Here is a 22,004-nt window from a genome sequence, read left to right on the forward strand (position 1 = left end):
ACCAGGTCATACGATACAATCCGAAGCCAACAGACGAACCTAAAGATACATTCTGAGTCATGGGAAATAGTTTAACAAAGCACACAAATAGCAAGAGAGCTTCCACAAGTCCTCACCACCCTCCGCCTTTGAGCCTGAGACCCACTTGGACTCCCAGCCGCTTTATCTAGTTTCTTTCCTCTCTTCCTTCCTGTCTTCCTCATTTCCTGCCTGCCTTCTTTCCCACAGCATGCATCATTCATTATTATTAGGCTTATTGTTCACTGTCTGTCTCCTGCTGTTAGAATGGAAGCTCTTGGAGGAAGCTCCATGATCTCAAGTTCCGTGGTTCACCTGATGTATCCCAAGTGTCAGGACCATCCTCGGCACATAATAGATGCGCAGTAAGTATTTGTCAAATAAGTAAATATTTAAATAAACATTTAAAAATAATGTTTATAAATAATTTTTAAATACAGTTGTAAATGTTAAATGTCCTTAAAAATGTTTACATAAACATTTATTTAACAAATATATTTAACAAATAATAAACATTACAAACCAAGTGAAATGGTGTCTACCCTTATGATGTCCTTTATTTTTTTTTTTTTTTTGAGGTGGAGTGTCACTCTTGCTGCCCCCGGTGGGGTGCAGTGGTATGATCTTGGCTCACTGCGGCCTCCGCTTCCTGAGTTCAAGTGATTCTCCTGCCTCAGCCTCCCGAGTAGCTGGGATTACAGGCATGTGCCACCATGCCTAGCTAATTTTGTATTTTTCGTAGAGACGGGGTTTCTCCACGTTGGTCAGGCTGGTCTCGAACTCCTGACCTCAGGTGATCAGCCCATCTCAGCCTCCCAAAGTGCTGGGATTACAGGCGTGAGCCACCGCACCTGGTCTCCTTTCTGAAACCCCTCTCTTGACTTTATGGCCCACACCTCCAGCTACCTCGCTATTTCTCAGCAGTATTCCTCCACAGAGTTGTCTATATCTATCATCTTTTATTTTACTATCCTCTCAGTCGTTCCTGACCAATCTCTCCACAAGTTTATCTACTTTATTTATCTTTTTAAGGAACCAACTTTTAGATCTGTTGAATTATATATTTTATTTTAGTATTTTATTTATTTTTTTATTATTTTTGACACAGGGTCTCACTCTGTCGCCCAGGCTGAAGTGCAGTGGCGTGATCTTGGCTCACTGCAACCTCTGCTTCTTGGGCTCAAGCGATTCTCCTGCCTCAGCCTCTCGAGTAGCTGGGACTCCAGGCACCTGCCATTGTGCCCAGCTAGTTTTTGTATTTTTAGTAGAGACAGGGTTTCGCCATGTTGGCCAGGCTGGTCTTGAACCCTCGACCTCAGGTGATCCATCCTTCTCAGCCTCCCAAAGTGCTGGGATTATAGTCAGGAGCCACCATGCCCAGCCTCTTCTACTTCCTTTGGGCTTAATTTGCTGTTCTTTTTCTGACTTCTTGAGAGAGATCCTAAGTGAGGATCTAAGTGAGCTAAGGCTCACTTATTTTTACCTGTCTGCTTTTAATATGCATTCGGAGCAATAAATCTCTTTATAAGGATGGCTTTAATGACATCCTACAAACTATATATAGAATGTATGTTAAAGTTCAGTTCTATTTCATATACTTTCTAATATCTACTATTATTTCTTGTTTGGTTTGTGGCTTATTTAAAGGCATATTTCTTAATTTCTTACTATTTCTTATTGGTATCCAGCTTAATTGCAGAGTGATATATATCACTCTGAATGATATATATCCTTTGAATGATACATATCCTTTGATGTTTGTTGAGATTTGCTTTATGAAACCAAGATATACTCAACTTTTGAAAATGTTCTTACGTAGGCTTGAAAAGAATATTGATATGGTTTGGCTGTGTCCCCACCCAAACCTCATGTTGAATTGTAGCTCCCATAATCCCCATGTGTCATGGGAGGGACCCAGTGGGAGGTAACTGAATTATAGGGGCAGGTTTTTCCTGTGCTGTTCCCGTGATAGTGAGTAAGTCTTATGAGATCTGATGGTTTTATAAAGGGCAGTTTCCCTGCACATGCTCTCTTGCCTGCCACCATGTAAGATGTGCCTTTGTTCCTCCTTTACCTTCTGCCACGATTGTGAGGCCTCCCCAGCCATGTGGAATTAGGAGACCATGAAAGTCTTGGCTGTCTTTATTAGCAACATGACAACAGACTAATACAGAGTATGCCCTACAATTGTTAGATGTTTATGTATCAGGTCAATGTTACTAACTGTATTAGTTAAGTCTTCTATAATAACTTTGAGCACGTTTTTTATTTTAATTTTTTTTTTATGATGGGGTTTCACCATGTTGGTCAGGCTGGTCTTGAACTCCCGACCTCAGGTGATCCGCTCGCCTTGACCTCCAAAGTGCTTGGATTACAGGCATGAGCCACCACGCCCGACTCAAGCACGTATTTTTTTTTTCTTCTTCTTTTTCTTCAGCCCAAAATCCAGCCTTGTCACACCAGTTTCATTCATTTTGATTGGCACCTGCATGGTATAGCTTCTCTTCCCTTTTTTTTACTTTCAGATTTCTAGATCTTGTGAGTTAGATGTGTCTTGTAGATCCCATACATTGCTTTATGTGTTGGGTTTTTTTTTTTTGGTCCAGTCTGAGAATCTCTATCTTTTAATTGAAACACATAGTTTGTTTACCTTTAACATACTGATTCTTTTTTTTTTTTTCTTTTTTGGTCTTTTTGTTTTTTTCCTTTTTGTGGAGAACAGGGTCTTGCTATATTACCCAGGAAGCTCTCAAACTCCTGGGCTCAAGCTGTTCTCCTGCCTCTGCCTCCCTAAGAGCTGGGATTCCAGGTGTGAGCCACAGTGCCTGGCCATATTGATTCATTTTGTTTCCCAGGCACTTATGTGGCAAGCACTGTTTGAAGCGTGTTATGCACATTGCCATATCAGCAGTAGTTAAGTGCAGAGCCAGATCTGACCCCAGGGTATCTGGAGTGCTTGCTATTTAATATCTTTCATCCTACTTTGTGCTTTTATCTTGGAGACAAGGTCTTGCTCCATTGCCCAGGCTGGAATGCAGTGGCATTCTTCTTGAGATAGATCCGTAGCTCTTGATCCTAGTAGTGAGGGTGTGTGTGTGTGTGTGTGTGTGTGTGTGTGTTGTTTGATTTGCTTTTCCTACAGCTGTTTTGATGAATGCACCTTCCCTTCACAGAAGCCCTCCTCCTCGTGGCATATCTCTGCTTTATGGCAAATGGGTTTTGATTCTTTTCCTTTTTTCCCATGAGTCATAGGGAATGAGGGTTTTGATTCTTAAGCAAATAGCCCACTGCAGCCTCCACCTCCCAGGCTAAAGCAATCCTTCCCACCTCAGCCTCCCAGGTACACCCCATCACGCCCAGCTACTTTTGTTTATTTTTGTAGAGATAGGGTCTCACTATGTTGCCCAGGCTGGTCTCTCTCTTCTTTTTTTTTTTTTAGACAGGGTCTCATTCTGCTGCCCAGGCTGGAATGCAGTGAGATGATCATGGCTCATGGCTCATGGCAGCCAGGGCCTCCTGGGCTCAGGTGATCCTCCCACTTCAGTCTCCCAAATAGCTGGGACTACAGGTGCACACCATCATGCCTGGCTAGTCTTTTTCTTTTTTTAGGGGTTTTGCTATGTTGCCTGGGCTGGTCTTGAACTCCCAGGCTCAAGCGATCCTCCGGCCTCAGCCTCCCAAAGTGGTGGGATTACAGGCGTGAGCCACCACGCCCACCTTGAACTTGAATTTTATTTTTAAATTTAAAATTTAATTATTTTTTATTTTTATTTTTTTGAGACAGAGTCTCGCCTGCCGTGCAGGCTGGAGTGCTCTGGCGCGATCTCGGCTCACTGCAACCTCTGTGTCCCAGGTTCAAGTGATTCTCCTGCCTCAGCCTCCCGAGTAACTGGGATTAAAGGCATGTATCACCACACGGCTAGTTTTTATATTTTAAGTAGAGATGAGGTTTTGTCACATTGACTAGACTGGTCTCGAACTCCTGACCTAAGGTGATCCACCCACCTCAGCCTACCAAATTACAGGTTTGAGCCACTGTGTCTGGCTCAAATTTGAATTTGAATTTCTTAATAAGTCATAAGGATGCACTATACCTTTGATCCATCTCCTTTTGAATTTCTTTATTTAACTCATCGACTTTCTGCTGCAGCTTTTTCCTCCTTTGTTCAGGTGGGAGGTTGCTGAAATCCTCTGGTGTCGCACCCTGCAGACACAAATATAAATAAGAAGCCAGAAAGCCCCAGGTACTCCTTGAAAGAAGGCCATAAGCAAAGCCTGCAGCCACGGGCGGTGCCGACGTCTGCATGTGGCTTCATAAAATACATTAAGCTCTTTCCCACTACACCCAGCTGAGAGGCAAAAGTCAATGCATGCAAACTGCAAAAGTCCCCAAAACCATTCCCAGTTCCATGGATGCTGGCCAGAACGCCCCAGGAAAAGCAGTGAGCCACTCTACAGGAAAAGAGAGAAGAAGAGATACTTCTGACTCCAGGGAGAATCCATGAAAACACATTTTGAGACAGAGTCTTCTTCCTTTTCCTACCAAGTATTACCATCGATGTCAGTAGCAACACTGAAGTGTTAATGAAAATTATATTTCCTTAATATAAACCCCGTCCACCACTGCACGTCTAGCTGCCGCCTTTCACACAGGCTGAGGCCAAAAGTCTCCAACCCTGTAAAGCAACAGATGGGACATCACATTCCTCAGAGAATGTGGGTGAAAAAGAACATTAAAAAAAATCTCAGGCCGGGCTCGGTGACTCAGGCCTGTAATCCCAGCACTTTGGGAGGCCGAGGCGGGTGGATCACGAGGTCAGGAGATCCTGACCAACATGTTGAAACCCCATCTCTATTAAAATACAAAAAATTAGCCAAGCATGGTGACATATGCCTGTAGTCCCAGCTACTCAGGAGGCTGAGGCAAGGGAATCGCTTGAACCCAGAAGGCGGAGGTTGCAGTGAGCAGAGATCGAGCCACTGCACTCCTCCAGCCTGGGCAACAAGAGCAAAACTCTGTCTCAAAAAAAAAAAAAAAAACTCTCTCTCCCCCCCAACCCCATGCACACTTCACTCTGCTGCCTCTAAAAGTCTAGTTACTTTTTTTTTTTTTTTTTCCTTGAGATGGAGTCTCACTCTGTTGCCCAGGCTGGAATGCAGTGGCGCGATCTCAGCTCATTGCAACCTCCGCCACCCAGGTTCAAGCGATTCTCCTGCCTCAGCCTCCTGAGCAGCTGGGACTACAGGTGTGCGCCACCACGCCCGGCTAATTTTCCATGGTCTCAAACTCTTGGAGGTGATCGATCCACTCAACTCAACCTCCCAAAGTGTCGGGATTACAGGCATGAGCCCCCGCGCCCAGCCTAGTGACTTCTTTTAGGCACCTTTCGGAAGCATCTGAGAATTCAGAGAGAATGCCCTCCCTGGCCTCAAAATAAATTCTCCACAGTATACGAAGCTGATCTCTGCAGTTTTTAATGTGTTAGAAGAACTGTATTTTGGTATCTTGATTCTCTTTTCAACAGCAACTGCTCTGTTGACTCCGTGCCTGTGCTTGCAGGAGAAAGTGTCAATGGCTTCAAGCTTTCCCATATGCTTACTTGTTAGAAAGTGATGGCTACATTGTGGCGTCAAGTGCTTTTACTTAAGTGAGGCTGTGTTCATAAAGAGAGAAATTTCCAGCTGGGCATGGTGGCTCACGTCTGTAATCCCAGCACTTTGGGAGGCTGAGGCGGGTGAATCAATAGGTCAAGAGATCGAGACCATCCTGGTCAACATGGTGAAACCCCGTCTCTACCAAAAATACAAACATTAGCTGGGCATGGTGGCGCATGCCTGTAGTCCCAGCTACTCAGGAGGCTGAGGCAGGAGAATTGCTTGAACCCAGGAGGCGGATGTTGAGGTGAGCCGAGATCGTGCCATTGCACTCCAGCCTGGGTAACAAGAGCGAAACTCCGTCTCAAAAAAAATACAAAAAATTAGCGGGGCATGGTGGCGGGTGCCTGTAATCCCAGCTAGGTAGGAGAATTGCTTGAATCAGGAGGCGGAGGTTGCAGTGAGCCAAGATGGGACCACCACACTCCAGTGCAGGAGACAGTGCAAGACTCTCTCAAAAAGGAGAGAGAGAAAGAGAGAGAGAGAGAGAGAATTTCTTCAAATAACCAGGGATAAGCCAGGGCATTTAGAAAAGAGATTTTACTTTAAACCCTCAATTCTTTTAAAAGAAGGACAAGACTGACTTGGGGCAGGGCAGAAAGAAGGGACCCAGTTAATGTAATTCCAGAAGCAAGTTGCATTTGCCAAGCAGCTTACATGGCAGCTCGTGACTGAGCTCCTAGGCTGATTATGATAAATTGCCAGGGGGATGTGCTGGGAAGCGTGTGATTCAGCAAATAGTTGACCACAAAGGCCACGAAAAGAACTTTCAGCTACTGTTCTCAAACACACCCGTCAGACACACTAACTGACTCTAACGTGTGCCTGTATGTGCGCGCACGCGTGTGTGTGTGTGTCTGTGTCTGTGTCTGTGTTGGAGATAAGAGGTGAGTGAAACCAGAATGGAAGTCACTATTCCTAATACCAAACCAAAGAAGTTGAATTTGACTCTAAATCTAAGATGAAGCAAAACTAACCTTTAATATAAAAATGAAGACTTGTCTTTTCCATATACTATGGCACTACAATATTTATTTGAAAATTGAAAACTAGATTATTGGCTTTTCAATTTGTTTAATTCAATCATTGAGCTCAAAAGACTTTGTGCTCATGCTAAATTTACTTAAGGCAGATCAGCATTGTGACAGCATATCACACACACACACACACACACACACACACACACACACACACACGAGTTTTCACTCACGGTTCCTGGCTCATAACTCCCATACGGTGTGGTTTTGTTTGTTTCTTTTTTTGAGACAGAGTTTCACTCTTGTTGCCCAGACTGGAGTGCAGTGGCGTGATCTCAGCTCATTGCAACCTCCGCTTCCCGGGTTCAAGAGATTCTCCTGCCTCAGCCTCCCCAGTAGCTGGGATTACAGGTGCCTGCCACCATACCTGGCTAATTTTTGTATATTTAGTAGAGACGGGGTTTCACAATGTTGGCCAGGCTGGTCTTGAACTCCTGACCTCAGGTGATCCACCACCTTGGCCTCCCAAAGTGCTGGAATTACAGGTGTGAGCCACTGCGCCTGGCCTCTTGCTACAGTCTTTTGTTAAAACATCAGAGCACTTTTGGCCTCAGAAAACAGAATCTCTCTCATCTCCCCATGCCCTTCTCTTACCCGCTAAAGGTAGCATTCTGATTGTGACTATATGACTCTCATTCAAGAGGATCCTGCCCCATACCCTGAAGGAAGGAATGTTGCACAGGGAGGCCAAGAAGAATCTGGACAGACGGGCCCTGCTGGGTGTCCCCACCCGGTCGGCTAGGATTCCATCAGGCCCTTTCTTTTTTTTTTTTTTTTTTTTTTTTTTTTTTTTTTTTTTTGAGACAGAGTTTCACTCTTGTTACCCAGGCTGGAGTGCAATGGCGCGATCTCGGCTCACCGCAACCTTCGCCTCCTGGGTTCAGGCAATTCTCCTGCCTCAGCCTCCTGAGTAGCTGGGATCACAGGTATGCACCACCATGCCCAGCTAATTTTTTGTATTTTTAGTAGAGACGGGGTTTCACCATGTTGATCAGGATGGTCTCGATCTCTTGACCTTGTGATCCACCCGCCTCGGCCTCCCAAAGTGCTGGGATTACAGGCTTGAGCCACCGCGCCTGGCCCATCAGGCCCTTTCTGTCCAATCTCATTCCAGCATGGCTGTCCATGTGTCAATCATGCTTATCTGACGAAGTCTCATAAAAGGCCCAAAAGGACAGGGTTTGGGGGAGTTTCTGGATAGCTGAACACATGGAGGTTCCTAGAGAGGGTCTGCGCAGGGAGGGGATGGAAGCTCTGTGCCCCCTCCCCCATATCTCACCCTAAGCATCTCTTCATCTGTATGTTTTGTAATATCCTTTGTAATAAATCAGAAATTGTGTATCCCTGAGTTTTGTGAGCTGCTGCAGCAAATTAATTGAACCCAAAGAGGGGGTCGCGGGAACCCCAATTTGAAGCCAGTCCATCAGAAGGTCTGGAGGCCAGATTGGCGCAGTGGCTCACGCCTGTAATCCCAGCACTTTGGGAGGCCGAGGCGGGTGAATCACCTGAGGTCAGGAGTTCAAGACATCCTGACCAACATGGTGAAACCCCGTCTATACTAAATATACAAAATTAGCCGGGCATGGTGGCGCATGCCTGTAATCTCAGCTACTCAGGAGACTGAGGCAGGAGAATCGCTTCAACCCAGGAGGCGGAGATTACAGTAAGCCAAGATCGCATCATTGCACTCCAGCCTGGGGGACAAAGAGGGACTGTCACCCAAAAGGAAAAAAAAAAAAATCAAACCCTTGCTTGTCAACAGCTTCCCCCCAACCCCCAAACAGCCCAAGCCCCATGTAATATTATTCTTTTAGATTTTTTGTTTTGTGTTGTTTTACAGTTTTTTTTGAGACAGCGTTTCATTCTATCACCCAAGGCTGGAGCAGCCTTGACCTCCTGGGCTCAATCAATCCTCCTGCCTCAGCCTCCTGCGTAGCTGGGACTACAGGCACATATTACCGTGCCCGGATAATTTTAGTATTTTTCTGTAGAGTCAGGTTTCACCATGTTGCCCAGGCTAGTCTAGAACTCCTGGGCTCATATGATCTGCCCGCCTCAGCCTCCCAAAGTGCAGAGATTACGGGTGTGAGCCACGCACCTGGTCCCACACCTTTTTTCATTTTTTTGTTTGAGACACAGTCTCGCTGTGTCACCCAGGCTGGAGTGCAGTGGTGCAGTCATAGCTCACTGCATCCTTGAACTCTGGGCTCAAGCCGTCCTCCTGCCTCAGCCTTCCAAAGCACTGGGATTACAGGCAGGAGCCACCGTGCCCAGCCAGCACCGCAATTCTTTGCTGGCTTCAAGGTAATGGTAGAAAACAACCGTTCAATACCAACTTGGTAAAATAATTTGTTTTTCAAACAGAAAGACTGCCTAAAAATATTACCTTTTGCTGCTAGCACCCAGAAAAACAATGAATAAAGGGTAAGAAGGAAACCCTGGCAGCTGAGAAGGCCTCCTAGTGAATAGATCCAATTCCTCCCAAGTTCATACTGCTCAAGAACCTGTAATTCATTTGGTATCTAGATCTCCTTCCCTCATGTAGAGACCTTAAAGACTTCTCAGGATTTTACTTCACAGTCTAAGAAATGTTTAACTTAATAAAATACGATTTTTCTTTAGGTTTGGGTCCATCACCAAATACTAAGTCATGCTGAAAAAATTATGTATATACATACATATGTATACATACACACGTAAATATTACATATTTTTAAATCACCATAAAATACTATCCTAGGTTATCAATAGCGTGCTTATACTGCTGATCTTACTCCCAGTTGAACTGTCACAGTTGATCACTGTCCCGTTATTTTAGGATATTCTTAGCTGTGGAATTTGAGAAGACTATGAAACTATTATAGATATTTGAAGCACAGTTATAGGTTATGTTAGTTAAGTTACTTTTAATAAATGTAATGATTAGTTTGTTTACTAGGCATATACAGTTAAGTACAAACGACACAAAACACTGAGTAAATAATCCTAAAAAGGCTTAGGAGGCTCTTTTCACTATCCATGAAATTCTCCTGTGGCCTCTTGAATCAGCTATGCACAAGGCACCAACATATCTACGTCACGCCAGAAAGATTCCAGAGTTTTCCATTCCCACGAGTGGCCTCAAACCTGGGTAGGAGCTGCCGGCTGGGATCATTCCTACACGGCTCTTTCAGGCTCCCAGAATTTTTCATCTACTTCTGTGGTTCTCAAATAAGAACATTCTTCAACTATTAAATTTACTTTTATTCAAAATGATGCAACAGACACCGCCAGATTTAATATTTACGTTGTTTTTTTTTGGAGATGGAGTGTCTCACTCTGTCACTCAGGCTGGAGTGCAGTGGCACGATCTTGGCTCACTGCAACCTCTGCCTCCCAGGTTCAAGCAATTCTCTTGCCTCAGCCTCCTGAATAGCTGGGATTACAGGCACACGCCACCACGCCTGGCTAATTGTTTGTACTTTCATAGACACGGGGTTTCACCATGTTGCCCAGGCTGGTCTCGAACTCCTGAGCTCAGGCAATCCACCCACCTCGGCCTCCTAAAGTGCTAGGATTACGGGCATGAGCCACCACGCCTGGCCTTTACGTTCATATTCATATAGACACTTTATTCACATTTGTCCTCTTAAGGCCCCAATAATAAAGAACACCAAGTCATGAGTTAAGTGTTAATTTTCTTAGCAACTTGAAAAGATTAAGATCACCTCTATTAGATTCTGGAACTTTGTATCCAAGAAGTCTAATAAGGAAACACCAACAGAAGCACACATAAGAGAAACACAAACCAAGTTAACTTTGAAGATATGTTGTGCATGGCATAGCATTCACAAAACACACGCCGAAAACCTGATTAGACTCAGGACATGCATGGAATAATTGTGCTTACCAGCTTGAGAGAAAGCTTCATGTAAAAATTGGAGAGGTATGGGAAAGAGAGAGAGAGAAAGAGAGAGAGAAGGAGAAAAAAAAACAACAACGCATCAGAAGAAGAGGAACTTGGTCAGTTCCACCATATTAAAATACCACACACGTCCACCCGCTGATTTATAAAAATGACTTGTAGCAGATCTGTGCAAAAGTTCACAAGAAGGGCTGCTCCCTAATGAACTTTTCTGAGGCTCCACATTGGCAGAGCAAAGATCAGATAGAAAAGGAGGGTTTCTGTTACAGGTTCGTGTTGGTCCCTCAGTCTAGATGTAAACTAAAGTAAGCTTGTGGTCGGTGACACATAATGACTATCAAAGAAAAAATATAATCACACAACCTTTTGTTCTCCAAATTTTCCATGGAAAGTTTTACACAGACTTAAAAAAGTCTGAACACCAATTACTTCCATGATAGGCAAGTAATATTTTTATGTTAAGGAACTGTAATAAATATAAACATTGGCCAGGTGCGGTGGCTCAACCCTGTAATCCCAGCGCTTTGGGAGGTCAAGGGTGGGCGGATTACTTGAAGCCAGGAGTTCGAGACCAGCCTGGCCAATGTGGTGGAGCCCCGTCCGTCTCGACTAAAAATTAAAAAAAAAAAAAAAAAAAAAATTAGCCGGGCGTGGTGGCGGGCGCCTGTAATCCCAGCTACTTGGGAGGCTGAGGAAGGAGAATCGCTTAAATCTAGGAGGCAGAGGCTACAGTGAGTCAAGATCATGCCATTGCAATCTAGCCCGGGCAACAAGGGCAAAACTCTCTCTCAAAAATAAATAAATAAATAAATTGACATGAAGGCAAAGTCTGAAATTGGTGAACTGGTAACAAAGGACGGACGAGCAGGTGCTCCAAGAAACTACCTGCGGGACCCGAAATGTGTCTCGCAGCCGCGCAAGAGGACAACGTTCCCTCCCACCGGAGCACGTGTGCTGCCCTTGCTCAGTGGACAGTGTCTGCTGAGGATTTCTATGAAACTCTGAGCCCCATCCATAGGGGTCGGGTATTTGGAGAATTATCCACTGTGACTGCTCTTTTTAAAGTATTTACTTACTTATCAATTTACTGATTTTTGGTTTTGTATTTGGAGACAGGGCAGCTTGTACGGTGGCACAATGTCAGCTCACTGAAGCCTCAACCTCTAGGGCTCAAGTGATCCTTACATCTCAGCCTCCTGAGTATAGCTGGGACTACAGGTGTGTGCCACCATACTTGGCAAAGTTTTGTATTTTTTGGTAGAGATGGGGGTTTCACCATGTTGCCCAGGCTGATATCAAACACCTGAGCTCAAATGACCCACCCACCCCAACCTCCCAAAGCGCTGGGATGACAGGTGTGAACCACCACACACAGCCTAAAAAACTAATTATTAATTTAAGATTGATTCAAAGTTGACACTTCTTTGTAAAGAAAAAATAACCTTTTAAAGAAATTATCCCTGTATAGGAACATGAGATTTTAAAGGAAAGAAACAGAAAGGCAAGCCTTTGTCGGGGGCAAATGGTACATTATACAGTCACATTCCTGACTGTCTGACGTGGGCTGTCTACAGCTATTTCAGCCTGCCTGTGAACTTGAGCACAGATCTACTTATCACAACTGGAATTCCTCATACGTACAGACAAGACTTACGGTGCAGAGCAGAAGACTCCAAGTATCTTTCCTACAAAGCACACTATCACATACAGATATTTTCTTACACATTATTGTCTAAACATTGCTAATTCAAAGAACTAACATTTCAACTAGGTACACTATTTGCTCTCTACTTGGCTACTTTCATTACTCAAAGTTATATATTCTTTCTTAAGCATTCCACAAACAGAGTTCTCACCTCAAAACACTGTATAGGAAGATTATAACACTTCATAGTAAAAACAAGTCATCAGGATTGAACATAAATCCCCATCGAATAGGAAATACCAGATTCTCAGACAAATTTGATTTTATTTGTGACGGATAATCTATTAATATAAGAAGTGCCATCACAGTACACGGAATTTCTTTTTAATCATTATATATTGGTTTTCAGTCTTAAGCTGTAAGCCAGCCAATTAGAATTTCTCTTAAAATTAGAAAGCAACATCATTGGCTAAAATAATAATTTTGAGGATTCCATTAAGTGCATTGCTAGACACCTGAAGAATTAAAAAGCTGTCAGTTTCAGGCGACAGTTAAAGAGCCGTGGGAGCCACAAGCGTCAATAACACATGGGGAACACAGAGCTGGCAAGTCCATGTGTTATTGGACAGTCACAGTACTAACCTCAAGTACAAAGAAAGGGGACAGTGAAATAAATGTATAGATACATAGAGAGAAGAATACTCATTTTACTGTGCTAGGAAATCGCTCACGTGTCATCGATCTGTTTGTTTGTTCTCCAAGCTTTAGGGCATAACTCCCTAGGGATCCGTTTGTTACAAACACGGATGTGGGACTGAGCTACACTGCCGTCTGTAAGAGCATCACTCTCCTGTGACCACACATTGCAGCTGTGTTTTATGCGTGAAATTCTGCTGTGAAGTCATACCAATGACATCTCAGATGGCAGTCACAGTCCCAGAACTAGAATGAAAAGGGAAAAACAGGCCGGGTGTGGTGACTCACGCCTGTAACCCCAGCACTTTGGGAGGCCGGGGCGGGCGGTTCACCTGAGGTCAGGAGTTCAAGACCAGCCTGACCAACATGGAGAAACCCCCATCTCTAATAAAAATATAAAAAATTAGGCCGGGCGCGGCGGCTCACGCCTGTAATCCCAGCACTTTGGGAGGCCGAGGTGGGTGGATCACGAGGTCAAGAGATGGAGACCATCCTGGTCAACATGGTGAAACCCCGTCTCTACTAAAAATGCAAAAAAATTAGCCGGGTGTGGTGGTGCATGCCTGTAGTCCCAGCTCTTCGGGAGGCTGAGGCAGGAGAATCGCTTGAACCCAGGAGGCGGAGGTTGCGGTGAGCCGAGATCACGCCATTGCACTCCAGCCTGGGCAACAAGAGCGAAACTCCATCTCAAAAAAAAAAAAAAAAAAGAAAAAAGAGAAACAAACAAACAAAAAAAAACCAAGCTCAGCTCACCACTGTTATTAGAAAGTTTGCTTCCTTTATTCATGCAATTTTTTCAGATAAAGTTGCCTATGGATGAATTTATACAATTAGCCTTTTTTTTTTTCCCTCTCAATTAAGAATTTCATTTCATAGTGTGGAAGCATAAGAGAGTGCCTCAGGGTCCCCAGTCTTGGTGCTGTGAATGGGGTTAGTGGCTGTGCCGTGACTGTATGACCTGGCCGTCACAGGTGAACTTACAACATAGTCCCTAGCCTCAAAGGCATACGTGGGTTTCCCTATTGTCCTCTTCATGAGTTCTTTGTGAAAACAGAAAGACTGAGTCTGCCAATAACCAGCAAGAGAACAAGATAAAATAAATAAAATTAAAGTAACCATAAGACTTTAGCATATGACAAACAATTGGTAAGGATTTTCAAAATCTTTTGGTCAACATTGATGGTATTTTTCCATACAATTAACTCTAAAATATGAAAAATGTATGTCTATATTTTAGATATAGAAGTCTCTTGCACAGGCCAGAAAATGAAATCTTAGTTTAAGCAATAAAATTACCCTTCGTAGATGGCAAACTGAGAACATACTATCTCGTTTCATTTTTCTTCAACTTACGTAAAAATGAAATAATGGTTAATGCTCTGGTGGCATCTTTAAAGATATTCGGTGAAACAAAATTTCCTTATACATATCAACAGCTTACAACAAATCACATTTTATCCTGTTTAATTATTTAGAAACAAAATCAGTTATGCTGAGATATGTCTCCATGGGATTTATATACTCCGATGACAGAAACAAATTATTGACATCTGAATCTGAAAGCTGCAAAACATGAGAAATTAAAAGACATAATAAAATCACAGATTTCTTATTCTCTCAGTAACTTTTTCTAATTAAATTATTGTTGGTGTAATAGTGTTGACTTAAAAAGCAGAATGAATGGGAAGGTAGGAGGGGCTGTATCACTTTGGTCACAGAACCTGTCAACCACGCTAGGCACGTTCCATGTTGAGATTGCTTAAAAATGAAATCTACTTCTCCAAACTTCGGATTTTTTTTTTTGAGCGTGTGCTTCCTCTTTTTTTGCACTGCAGCTTCCTAGAGGAAGGAACATTAATTCTGACCCTAAGAACAGACTGACCAAAAGTGAAAGAAGCAAAAATATTTCTCTACTTCTTTACGATGGCTTCTAGTAGATTTAACCTCTGGAAAATAAACTCACCATTTGGGAAAAAAATAAAATTTTTTTTTGAGACCGAGTTTTGCTCTTGTCGCCCAGGCTGGAGTACAATGGTACAATCTTGGCTCACAGCAACCTCCGCCTCCCAGGTTCAAGCGATTCTCCTGCTTCAGCCTCCCCAGTAGCTGGGGTTATAGGCATGCACCACCACGCCTGGCTAATTTTATATTTTTAGTAGAGACGGGGTTTCTACATGTTGGTCAGGCTGGTCTCGAACTCCTGACCTCAGGTGATCTGCCTGCCTCGGCCTCCCAATGTGCTGGGATTACAGACATGACCATTGTGCCCAGCGGGAAGTATTTTTTAACAAAGATTTGCTGAGCACAGATTTGAGGAGTAAGAAATACAATTCATATTGCTGATTATGGTAAAACAGAGATTTTCCTTTAAATCATCAAAAGAACCAGTTTCTCATTTCATCAAGTGTTACATTTTTTTTTTCTAACCATCCTTTTCTTATATTTATCGATGACTGAATTCTTTGGTTTTTTTCTAAACATTTAGCAAATGCCATGAACCACAGATTCACAAACCATTTTCGGCCAATTGCACATTTCAGACTGTGTAATGTTAAGTGAAAACTAGAATTGACACATAAACAAATGGCAAACAACCATGAATATTCATCATGAGAGTTCAAAAAATACAGAGATAATATATAAATATAACACATGAATGCTTGGTAAAACGGCAGAGATGGGTTAACTGACAGTTCATACAAAACTTTCAGTCTAGCAAAAACACCTCGTCATGGAAATTCTTGGATTAATAATGAGTGTTCTAAACGCCAGCATCATTGAGCCAAGAAGCTGCAGATTCTTCAAGTCCTAATTATACAGCTCAGCTTAATCCTACTTTTTTTTTTGAGATGAGCTCTCACTCTGTCGCCCAGACTGGAGTGCAGTGGTGCGATCTCAGCTCACTGCGACCTCTGCCTTCTGGTTTCCAGCAATTCGCCCGCCTTAGCCTCTCAAATAGCTGGGATTACAGGTGCCTGCCACCATGCCTGGCTTATTTTTATATTTTCGGTAGAGACAAGATATCACCACGTTGGCCAGACTGGTCTCGACCTCCTGACCTCATGATCCTCCTGCCTTGGCCTCCCAAAGTTCTGGGATTACAGGTGTGAGCCACTGCGCCCAGCCCCATCATCACCTTTGAAGCTGTACTCTGCCTTCCATCAATGTCTTTCTTCGTATCTTTCAGAAATTACATTTCTAATTCTTAACCTGATATGCTAGATAGCATTAAAGCAAGATAATTCTACCAACTATAAATCTGAGATTCTCATATTAAAGCAACTCTGCATATAAGGAAATATTTCTTCCTCCATTTAAAACAACTAATAACCTTGTTATCGATTATATATTTACATTTTTTGTTTTTTGAGAAAGGGTCTCACTCTGTTGCCCAGGCTGGAGTGCAGTGGTGTGATCTCGGCTTACTGCAACCTCTTCCTCCTGGGTTCCAGCAATCCTCCCATCTCAGCCTCCCAAGTAGCTAGGACTATAGGCACATACCACCACGCCTGGCTATTTTTTTGTATTTTTAATGGGGGGACAGGGTCGAGCCATGTTGCTCAGGCTGGTCTCGAACTCCTGAGCTCAAGCAATCCACCCACCCTGGCCTCCCAAAGTGCTGGGACTACAGGCATGAGCCACTGCTCCAGGCCTCTTTTTTACACAGAGTAGTTTTTGTAGAAATATGATTGTCGGGTTAACAATGACTACTGTTATTCTTTTACTGGTAACCAGCTATTGATTCCAAGTCCAAGAAGGACATCTCTCCCCTCCAGTTAATTAGTTGTAGTTTACAATCTTTTCCCATGCCAATGTGTCAGCTGACACTCAAGAAAGGCTGGCATCCAACTCTGGCTTTGGGGCACTACCAGGCATTATTTGGAAAGAAGTAACCCAATTGTCAGTTGACTGGAGAGCCCAGGAGAAGGGAAAAGTAAAACTTATGTTTGCACCAGAAAGCATTCTGCTACAGCTGTATCGCAGCTCCCACAGGATGGGATTTTTTTTTTTTTTAAGGTAAAAAAGATATGTGAATGCTGCAGGGATTACAGGCATGGGCCATTGTGCCTGGTCTAAATATCTGTTTACTCATTATACTCATCATAAAAGATATTTTGGGAAGGCTTAGACTAGACTAACCATTTAGAATGATGTGGGAATCAACATATTACTTTACGCCAATCTTTCTCTATAAACCAAGCCGGTATGTACATTAGATGGCTATCTCAATTCCATTAACTCTGTGACTTAAGCACATCAATCTTAATTAGGATGGCGAACTTGAATCTTAATAACATCCACTTATGAGTCAACATAGTAGTTGCTCCCTGAAGCTGGACGTCACGGAATCGCAGACTCTGTTTACAGACTCCCCGGATCTAATCCCAGCTCTGCATCTTCCTCACTTCACCTTTGTATGCCTCAATTTCCTTAGCGGTAAAATAAGGAAATGTGAGTACTATCTAGGCTTCACAGTGTGGTTGGAAAAATGTAAATGGGCACACAGAACAGAGCTTTGCACACAATAAGCGCTCAGTAAGTGTCAACTGCTTTTATGACTTCATCCTTTAAAGAGAAATCCTGCATTAGGGCTCTTCCAATCAATGGATATTTTATGAACTCCTTATAATCTCAATAAAATTGCGAATGAAACCGCTGTGACTTATGACTCTTCTCCTTTGAACCCTGAGGCATAGCTCAGGTAAGTATCTTCATTACACTCACATGGCTTCAGTAATTATTAAGGCAGTATTTTTTGACTTACACAGTCACTTCCAATTCCTTATCTCATAGGTTGCTGGTTTGTTTGTTTATTCATTTATTTATTTATTTAGAGATGGGATCTGACTATGTTGTCCCGGCTGGTCTTGAACTCCTGAGCTCAAGTGATCCTCCCACCTCAGCCTCCCAAAGGGCCAGGATTACAGGCATGAGACACTGTGCTTGTCCTATTTATTTTCACATACATATTTTAAGAGACGGGGTTTCACTATGTTGTCCAAGCTGGCCTTGAACTCCTGAGCTCAAGTGATCCTCCTGTCTTGGCATCTCAAACTGCTAGGATTACAGGTATGAGCCGTCATGCCCAGGCTCAGGTCGCTTGATTTAGAAATGAAATCTTACGTTTCCTTTTTTGGTTAAAATTAAGGTAAAAGATTAATGACTTGGATGCTTTAAAGAGGAAGAGGGGTCAAGTCCTTCCAAATGTAACAGAAACAAACAGGAAGAGTTCTGGGACACCTGGCTTTCTCCTTTCTTCTTTTTTTTTTTTTTTTTTTTTTTTGGGAAGGGGTTTTCCCTTTTTTTCCCCGGGCTGGGGTGCAATGGCGCGATCCCGGCCCACCGCAACCTCCGCCTCCTGGGTTCAGGCAATTCTCCTGCCTCAGCCTCCTGAGTAGCTGGGATTACAGGCACACGCCACCATGCCCAGCTAATTTTTTGTATTTTTAGTAGAGACAGGGTTTCACCATGTTGACCAGGATGGTCTCGATCTCTTGACCTCGTGATCCACCCGCCTCTGCCTCCCAAAGTGCTGGGATTACAGGCTTGAGCCACCGCGCCCAGCCGTTCTCCTTTCTTCTATGCACCCTGCTTCCTTCTTTCTTCCCTCCTCTTTCTGGCTTTTTCTCTCCAGCTATAATGGTTTTTTAACTTTTTTATACGTTATGGGAAAACACAATGAATTCATTCACAAACAAAATTAGTTATGCAGAACCGAACATGCAACAAAAGCACGCCAGAGAGACAGGATTCCGGAGCAGAACTTACCCCACGCTTTAGGCTCCTGAAGCAGTGGATTTTGGGTTTGGAGGTCATGAACTCGTTGAAGCGGTGGGAGAGGGGTTCCTTTTGCTGCTTGGGAGACTGGGGGCCGTTGGGAACAGCAGAGGGTGAGGCAGAGGCAGGAGGGGGAGGGGGAGGCTGATGGGGGGATGTTAAAAGGGACATAAGCTACATGTAAGAGATGGAGCCGTGACAGAGTAAAAATCAGAAACAAGAAGATAAGACACAAAACAAAAATAAGCATCAAATCATATTTGAAATCCAACGCAAGTAAAACACAAACAATTAAATTTTAGGCCATGGTCCAAAAGAAAACATGTAGGAGGTGGTTAAATGAAGATGATGAGAGTTGGGAGGTTTAGTAAGTAACGCGACAGAAGAGGAGCAAGAAATATCTGACAAGGAGCTCGTGCAGACTTTCCCATGCAAACTACAGCTCTAGTTAGCTATTCCAAACCAGCTTAAGCCAGAAGGTAAATATTTCCATATCACCTAAGCTAACATAGCCTGATGGGAAAAAATGGCAGACCTTCAATGCTAAGGTTGTGAAAACAGTAGACAGTCTGTTTAAATTAATAAATATTAAGTCATTCTAAAGTTAAAGCAGTAATGCTGCCTTGATCACATTCTACAACCCCAGGTTAATGCTGTCATGCACCTATGTCTCACACTATGCAAAGAAAATGAAAAATGTTCATGGACACGCATGTTAACATGAATTCGAAACCAAGTTATTAACATGGTAACAGTTTCAATTAGATGTGCCGATAAAGTGTTACGGGAATTTCGCACCACATCCTCTCCCAGCCAAGGTCACCAGCAGTCCAGGAGACGAAGGAGTGAAAGGTATGATGGGAAATGGTGGAGAGGTCAGTAATCTGTTAGTGTGGGTGTCACGGGAGGAGGAGAATGCTTCTGAAGTAAGACACAGGGCCATGGCAAAAATACCACCACCAAAAAGAAATGCTGCCTCCAGATACAAGCAGCACACTAGCTTTTTTCTTTTGCATTCTGAAACTACAGGTCTAAGATCTTAGTTTTCGAGACTCAAAGGTCAAGTCAAAATCTCCACGCCTTATAAAACTCATTTCACACCGCATCCAACCATCAGTACCTTATTCTTTTTGATGAACGGCCACAACTTTCCTTTGGATTTGCCACCAAATTTGAGGTCTGGTTTGCCTTCTCCTCTGGAATTTGAAAGGCTGTTATCGGACACGGTACGCTTCATTGGCTGAGTGTAATCCTCAAACTCAATGTCTCCAGGAGGCTCAAATCCTGATTTATAAGCTTCTATTACCAGCTGTGAATCCTGAAATTATACCCGCAAGCATATAAATACATTCAGAAGCACGCAAATACTTTTTAAACAATGAATTATGATGACCTCATACAGATGAAACCTAAGGAAATAACATTGATTGATAATAACTTTTTTCCTAGTAACCTTTTTTGCTTTTTTTCAGATGGAGTCTCGCTCTGTTGCCCAGGCTGGAGTGCAGTGGTGCCATCTTAGCTGACTGCAAGCTACACTTCCCGGGTTCAAGCGATTCTCCTGCCTCAGCCTCCTGAGTAGCTGGGACTACAGATGCACACTATCACGCCTAATTTTTGTTTTTGTTTTGTTTTGTTTTGTTTTTTTGAGACAGAGTCTTACTCTGTCGCCCAGGCTGGAGTGCAATGGCGTGATCTTGGCTCACTGCAACCTCTGCCTCCTGGGCTCAAGTGATTCTCCTGCCTCAGCCTCCCAAGTAGCTAGGACTATAGGTGTGCACCACCATGCCCAGCTAATTTTTGTATTTTTAGTAGAGATGGGGTTTTATCATATTGGTCAGGCTGGTCTTAAACTCCTGACCTTGTGATCCACCCACCTTGGCCTCCCAAAGTGCTGGGATTACAGGTGTGAGCCACTATGCCCAGTCTAATTTTTGTGTTTTTAGTAGAGATGGTGTTTCACCATGTTAGCCAGGCTGGTCTTGAACTTTCTATCTCAGGTGATCCACCCACCTAGATTTCCCAAAGTGCTGGGATTACAGGCGTGAGCCACCACACCTGGTCAGCTTTCTTCATTCTCTTCAGAAGCTATCAATAATGTCCATTTGAGCTTTTAGAACACAGAACTGTCGTTTTCTGATTTTTTTTTTTTTTTTTTTTTTGGGAGACAGAGTCTCGCTCTGTCACCCAGGCTGGAGTACAGTGGCATGATCTTGGCTTGCTGCAACCCCTGCCTCCTGAGTTCCAGCAATTCTCGTGCCTCAGCCTCCCGAGTAGCTGGGACTACAGGCATGTACCACCATGTCCAGCTAATTTTTGTATTTTTAGTAGAGATGGGGTTTCGCCATGTTGGCCAGGCTGGTCTAGAACTTCCGGCATCAAGCGATCCACCCACCTTGGCCTCTCAAAGTGCTGAGATTACAAGTATGAGCCACCACACTGGGTCAGCTGCATAACTTTTATGTTAAATATTTGGTTTTTCAAATTAAAAGTAAAAGCCTATGCTGGTGTTATAGTTTATATTTTTTGAGAGAAATAGGTCTCTAGGAATTCATTGGTCCCCAAGCAGTATTCTCAACCAAAGAAGGTTTTGCCCTCTCAGGGGACATGCTGCAATATATGGAGACATTTTTGACTGTCAGAACTTGGGAAGTGCTACTGGCATCTCCTGGGTAGAGGCCAGAGATGCTGCTAAACATCCTGTAATGCCCACAAGAAGAAAAATGATCTAGTCTAAGATAATGTCAAAAGTACCTGAAGAGGCCCTGTTTTGGCTGGGCACAGTGGTTCAGGCCTATATTCCCAACACATTGGGATCCTGAGGCAGGCAGATCAACTGAGGTCAGGAGTTGGAGACCAGCCTGGCCAACATGGTGAAACCCCGTCTCTACTAAAAATACAGAAATTAGCTGGGCGTGGTGGCACGTTCCTGTAGTCCCAGCTACTCGAGAGGCTGAAGCAGGAGAATCACTTGAACCCGGGAGGCAGAGGTTGCAGTGAGCTGACATCGCGTCACTGTGCTCCAGCCTGGGCAACAAGAACAAGACTCCGTTTCAAAAGAAAAAAGAAAAAAGAAAAAAAAAAAGAAGAAGAAGAAAGAAGAAGAAGAAGAAGAAGAAGAAGAAGAAGAAGAAGAAGAAGAAGAGGAAGAAGAAAGAAGAAAAGAAAGAAGAAAGAAGAAAGAAGAAAGAGGAGGAGGAGGAGGAGGAGGAGAAGGAGAAGGAGAAGGAGAAGAGAAGGAGAAGAAGAAGAAGAAGAATCTGACTTACAG

The 22,004-nt window shown here is 43.4% G+C and overlaps 1 protein-coding gene across 25 annotated transcripts in view; it reads right to left on the reverse strand.

Moving 5' to 3' along the window:
• FNBP1 (formin binding protein 1) overlaps nt 1-22,004 on the reverse strand; it is a 169,180-nt gene that overhangs the window by 15,300 nt on the left and 131,876 nt on the right. For 4 of the 25 annotated variants that reach the window (XM_032257570.1, XM_032257571.1, XM_032257568.1 and 1 more), the window contains exons 9-13: nt 19,854-20,051; nt 18,725-18,907; nt 13,937-14,020; nt 10,600-10,614; nt 4,113-4,222 (exon numbers count right to left, since the gene is read on the reverse strand). In XM_032257570.1, coding sequence (XP_032113461.1) covers nt 4,113-4,222; nt 10,600-10,614; nt 13,937-14,020; nt 18,725-18,907; nt 19,854-20,051 — 590 coding nt within the window. The remainder of the gene's footprint in view (nt 1-4,112; nt 4,223-10,599; nt 10,615-13,936; nt 14,021-18,724; nt 18,908-19,853; nt 20,052-22,004) is intronic. The other 21 variants (XM_032257577.1, XM_032257575.1, XM_032257574.1 and 18 more) reach the window with 11 other exon arrangements.

The sequence above is a fragment of the Sapajus apella genome, unplaced genomic scaffold (genome assembly GCF_009761245.1).
Source record: "Sapajus apella isolate SASKATOON/1434 unplaced genomic scaffold, GSC_monkey_1.0 scaffold97, whole genome shotgun sequence".
Classification (NCBI taxonomy): domain Eukaryota; kingdom Metazoa; phylum Chordata; class Mammalia; order Primates; family Cebidae; genus Sapajus; species Sapajus apella.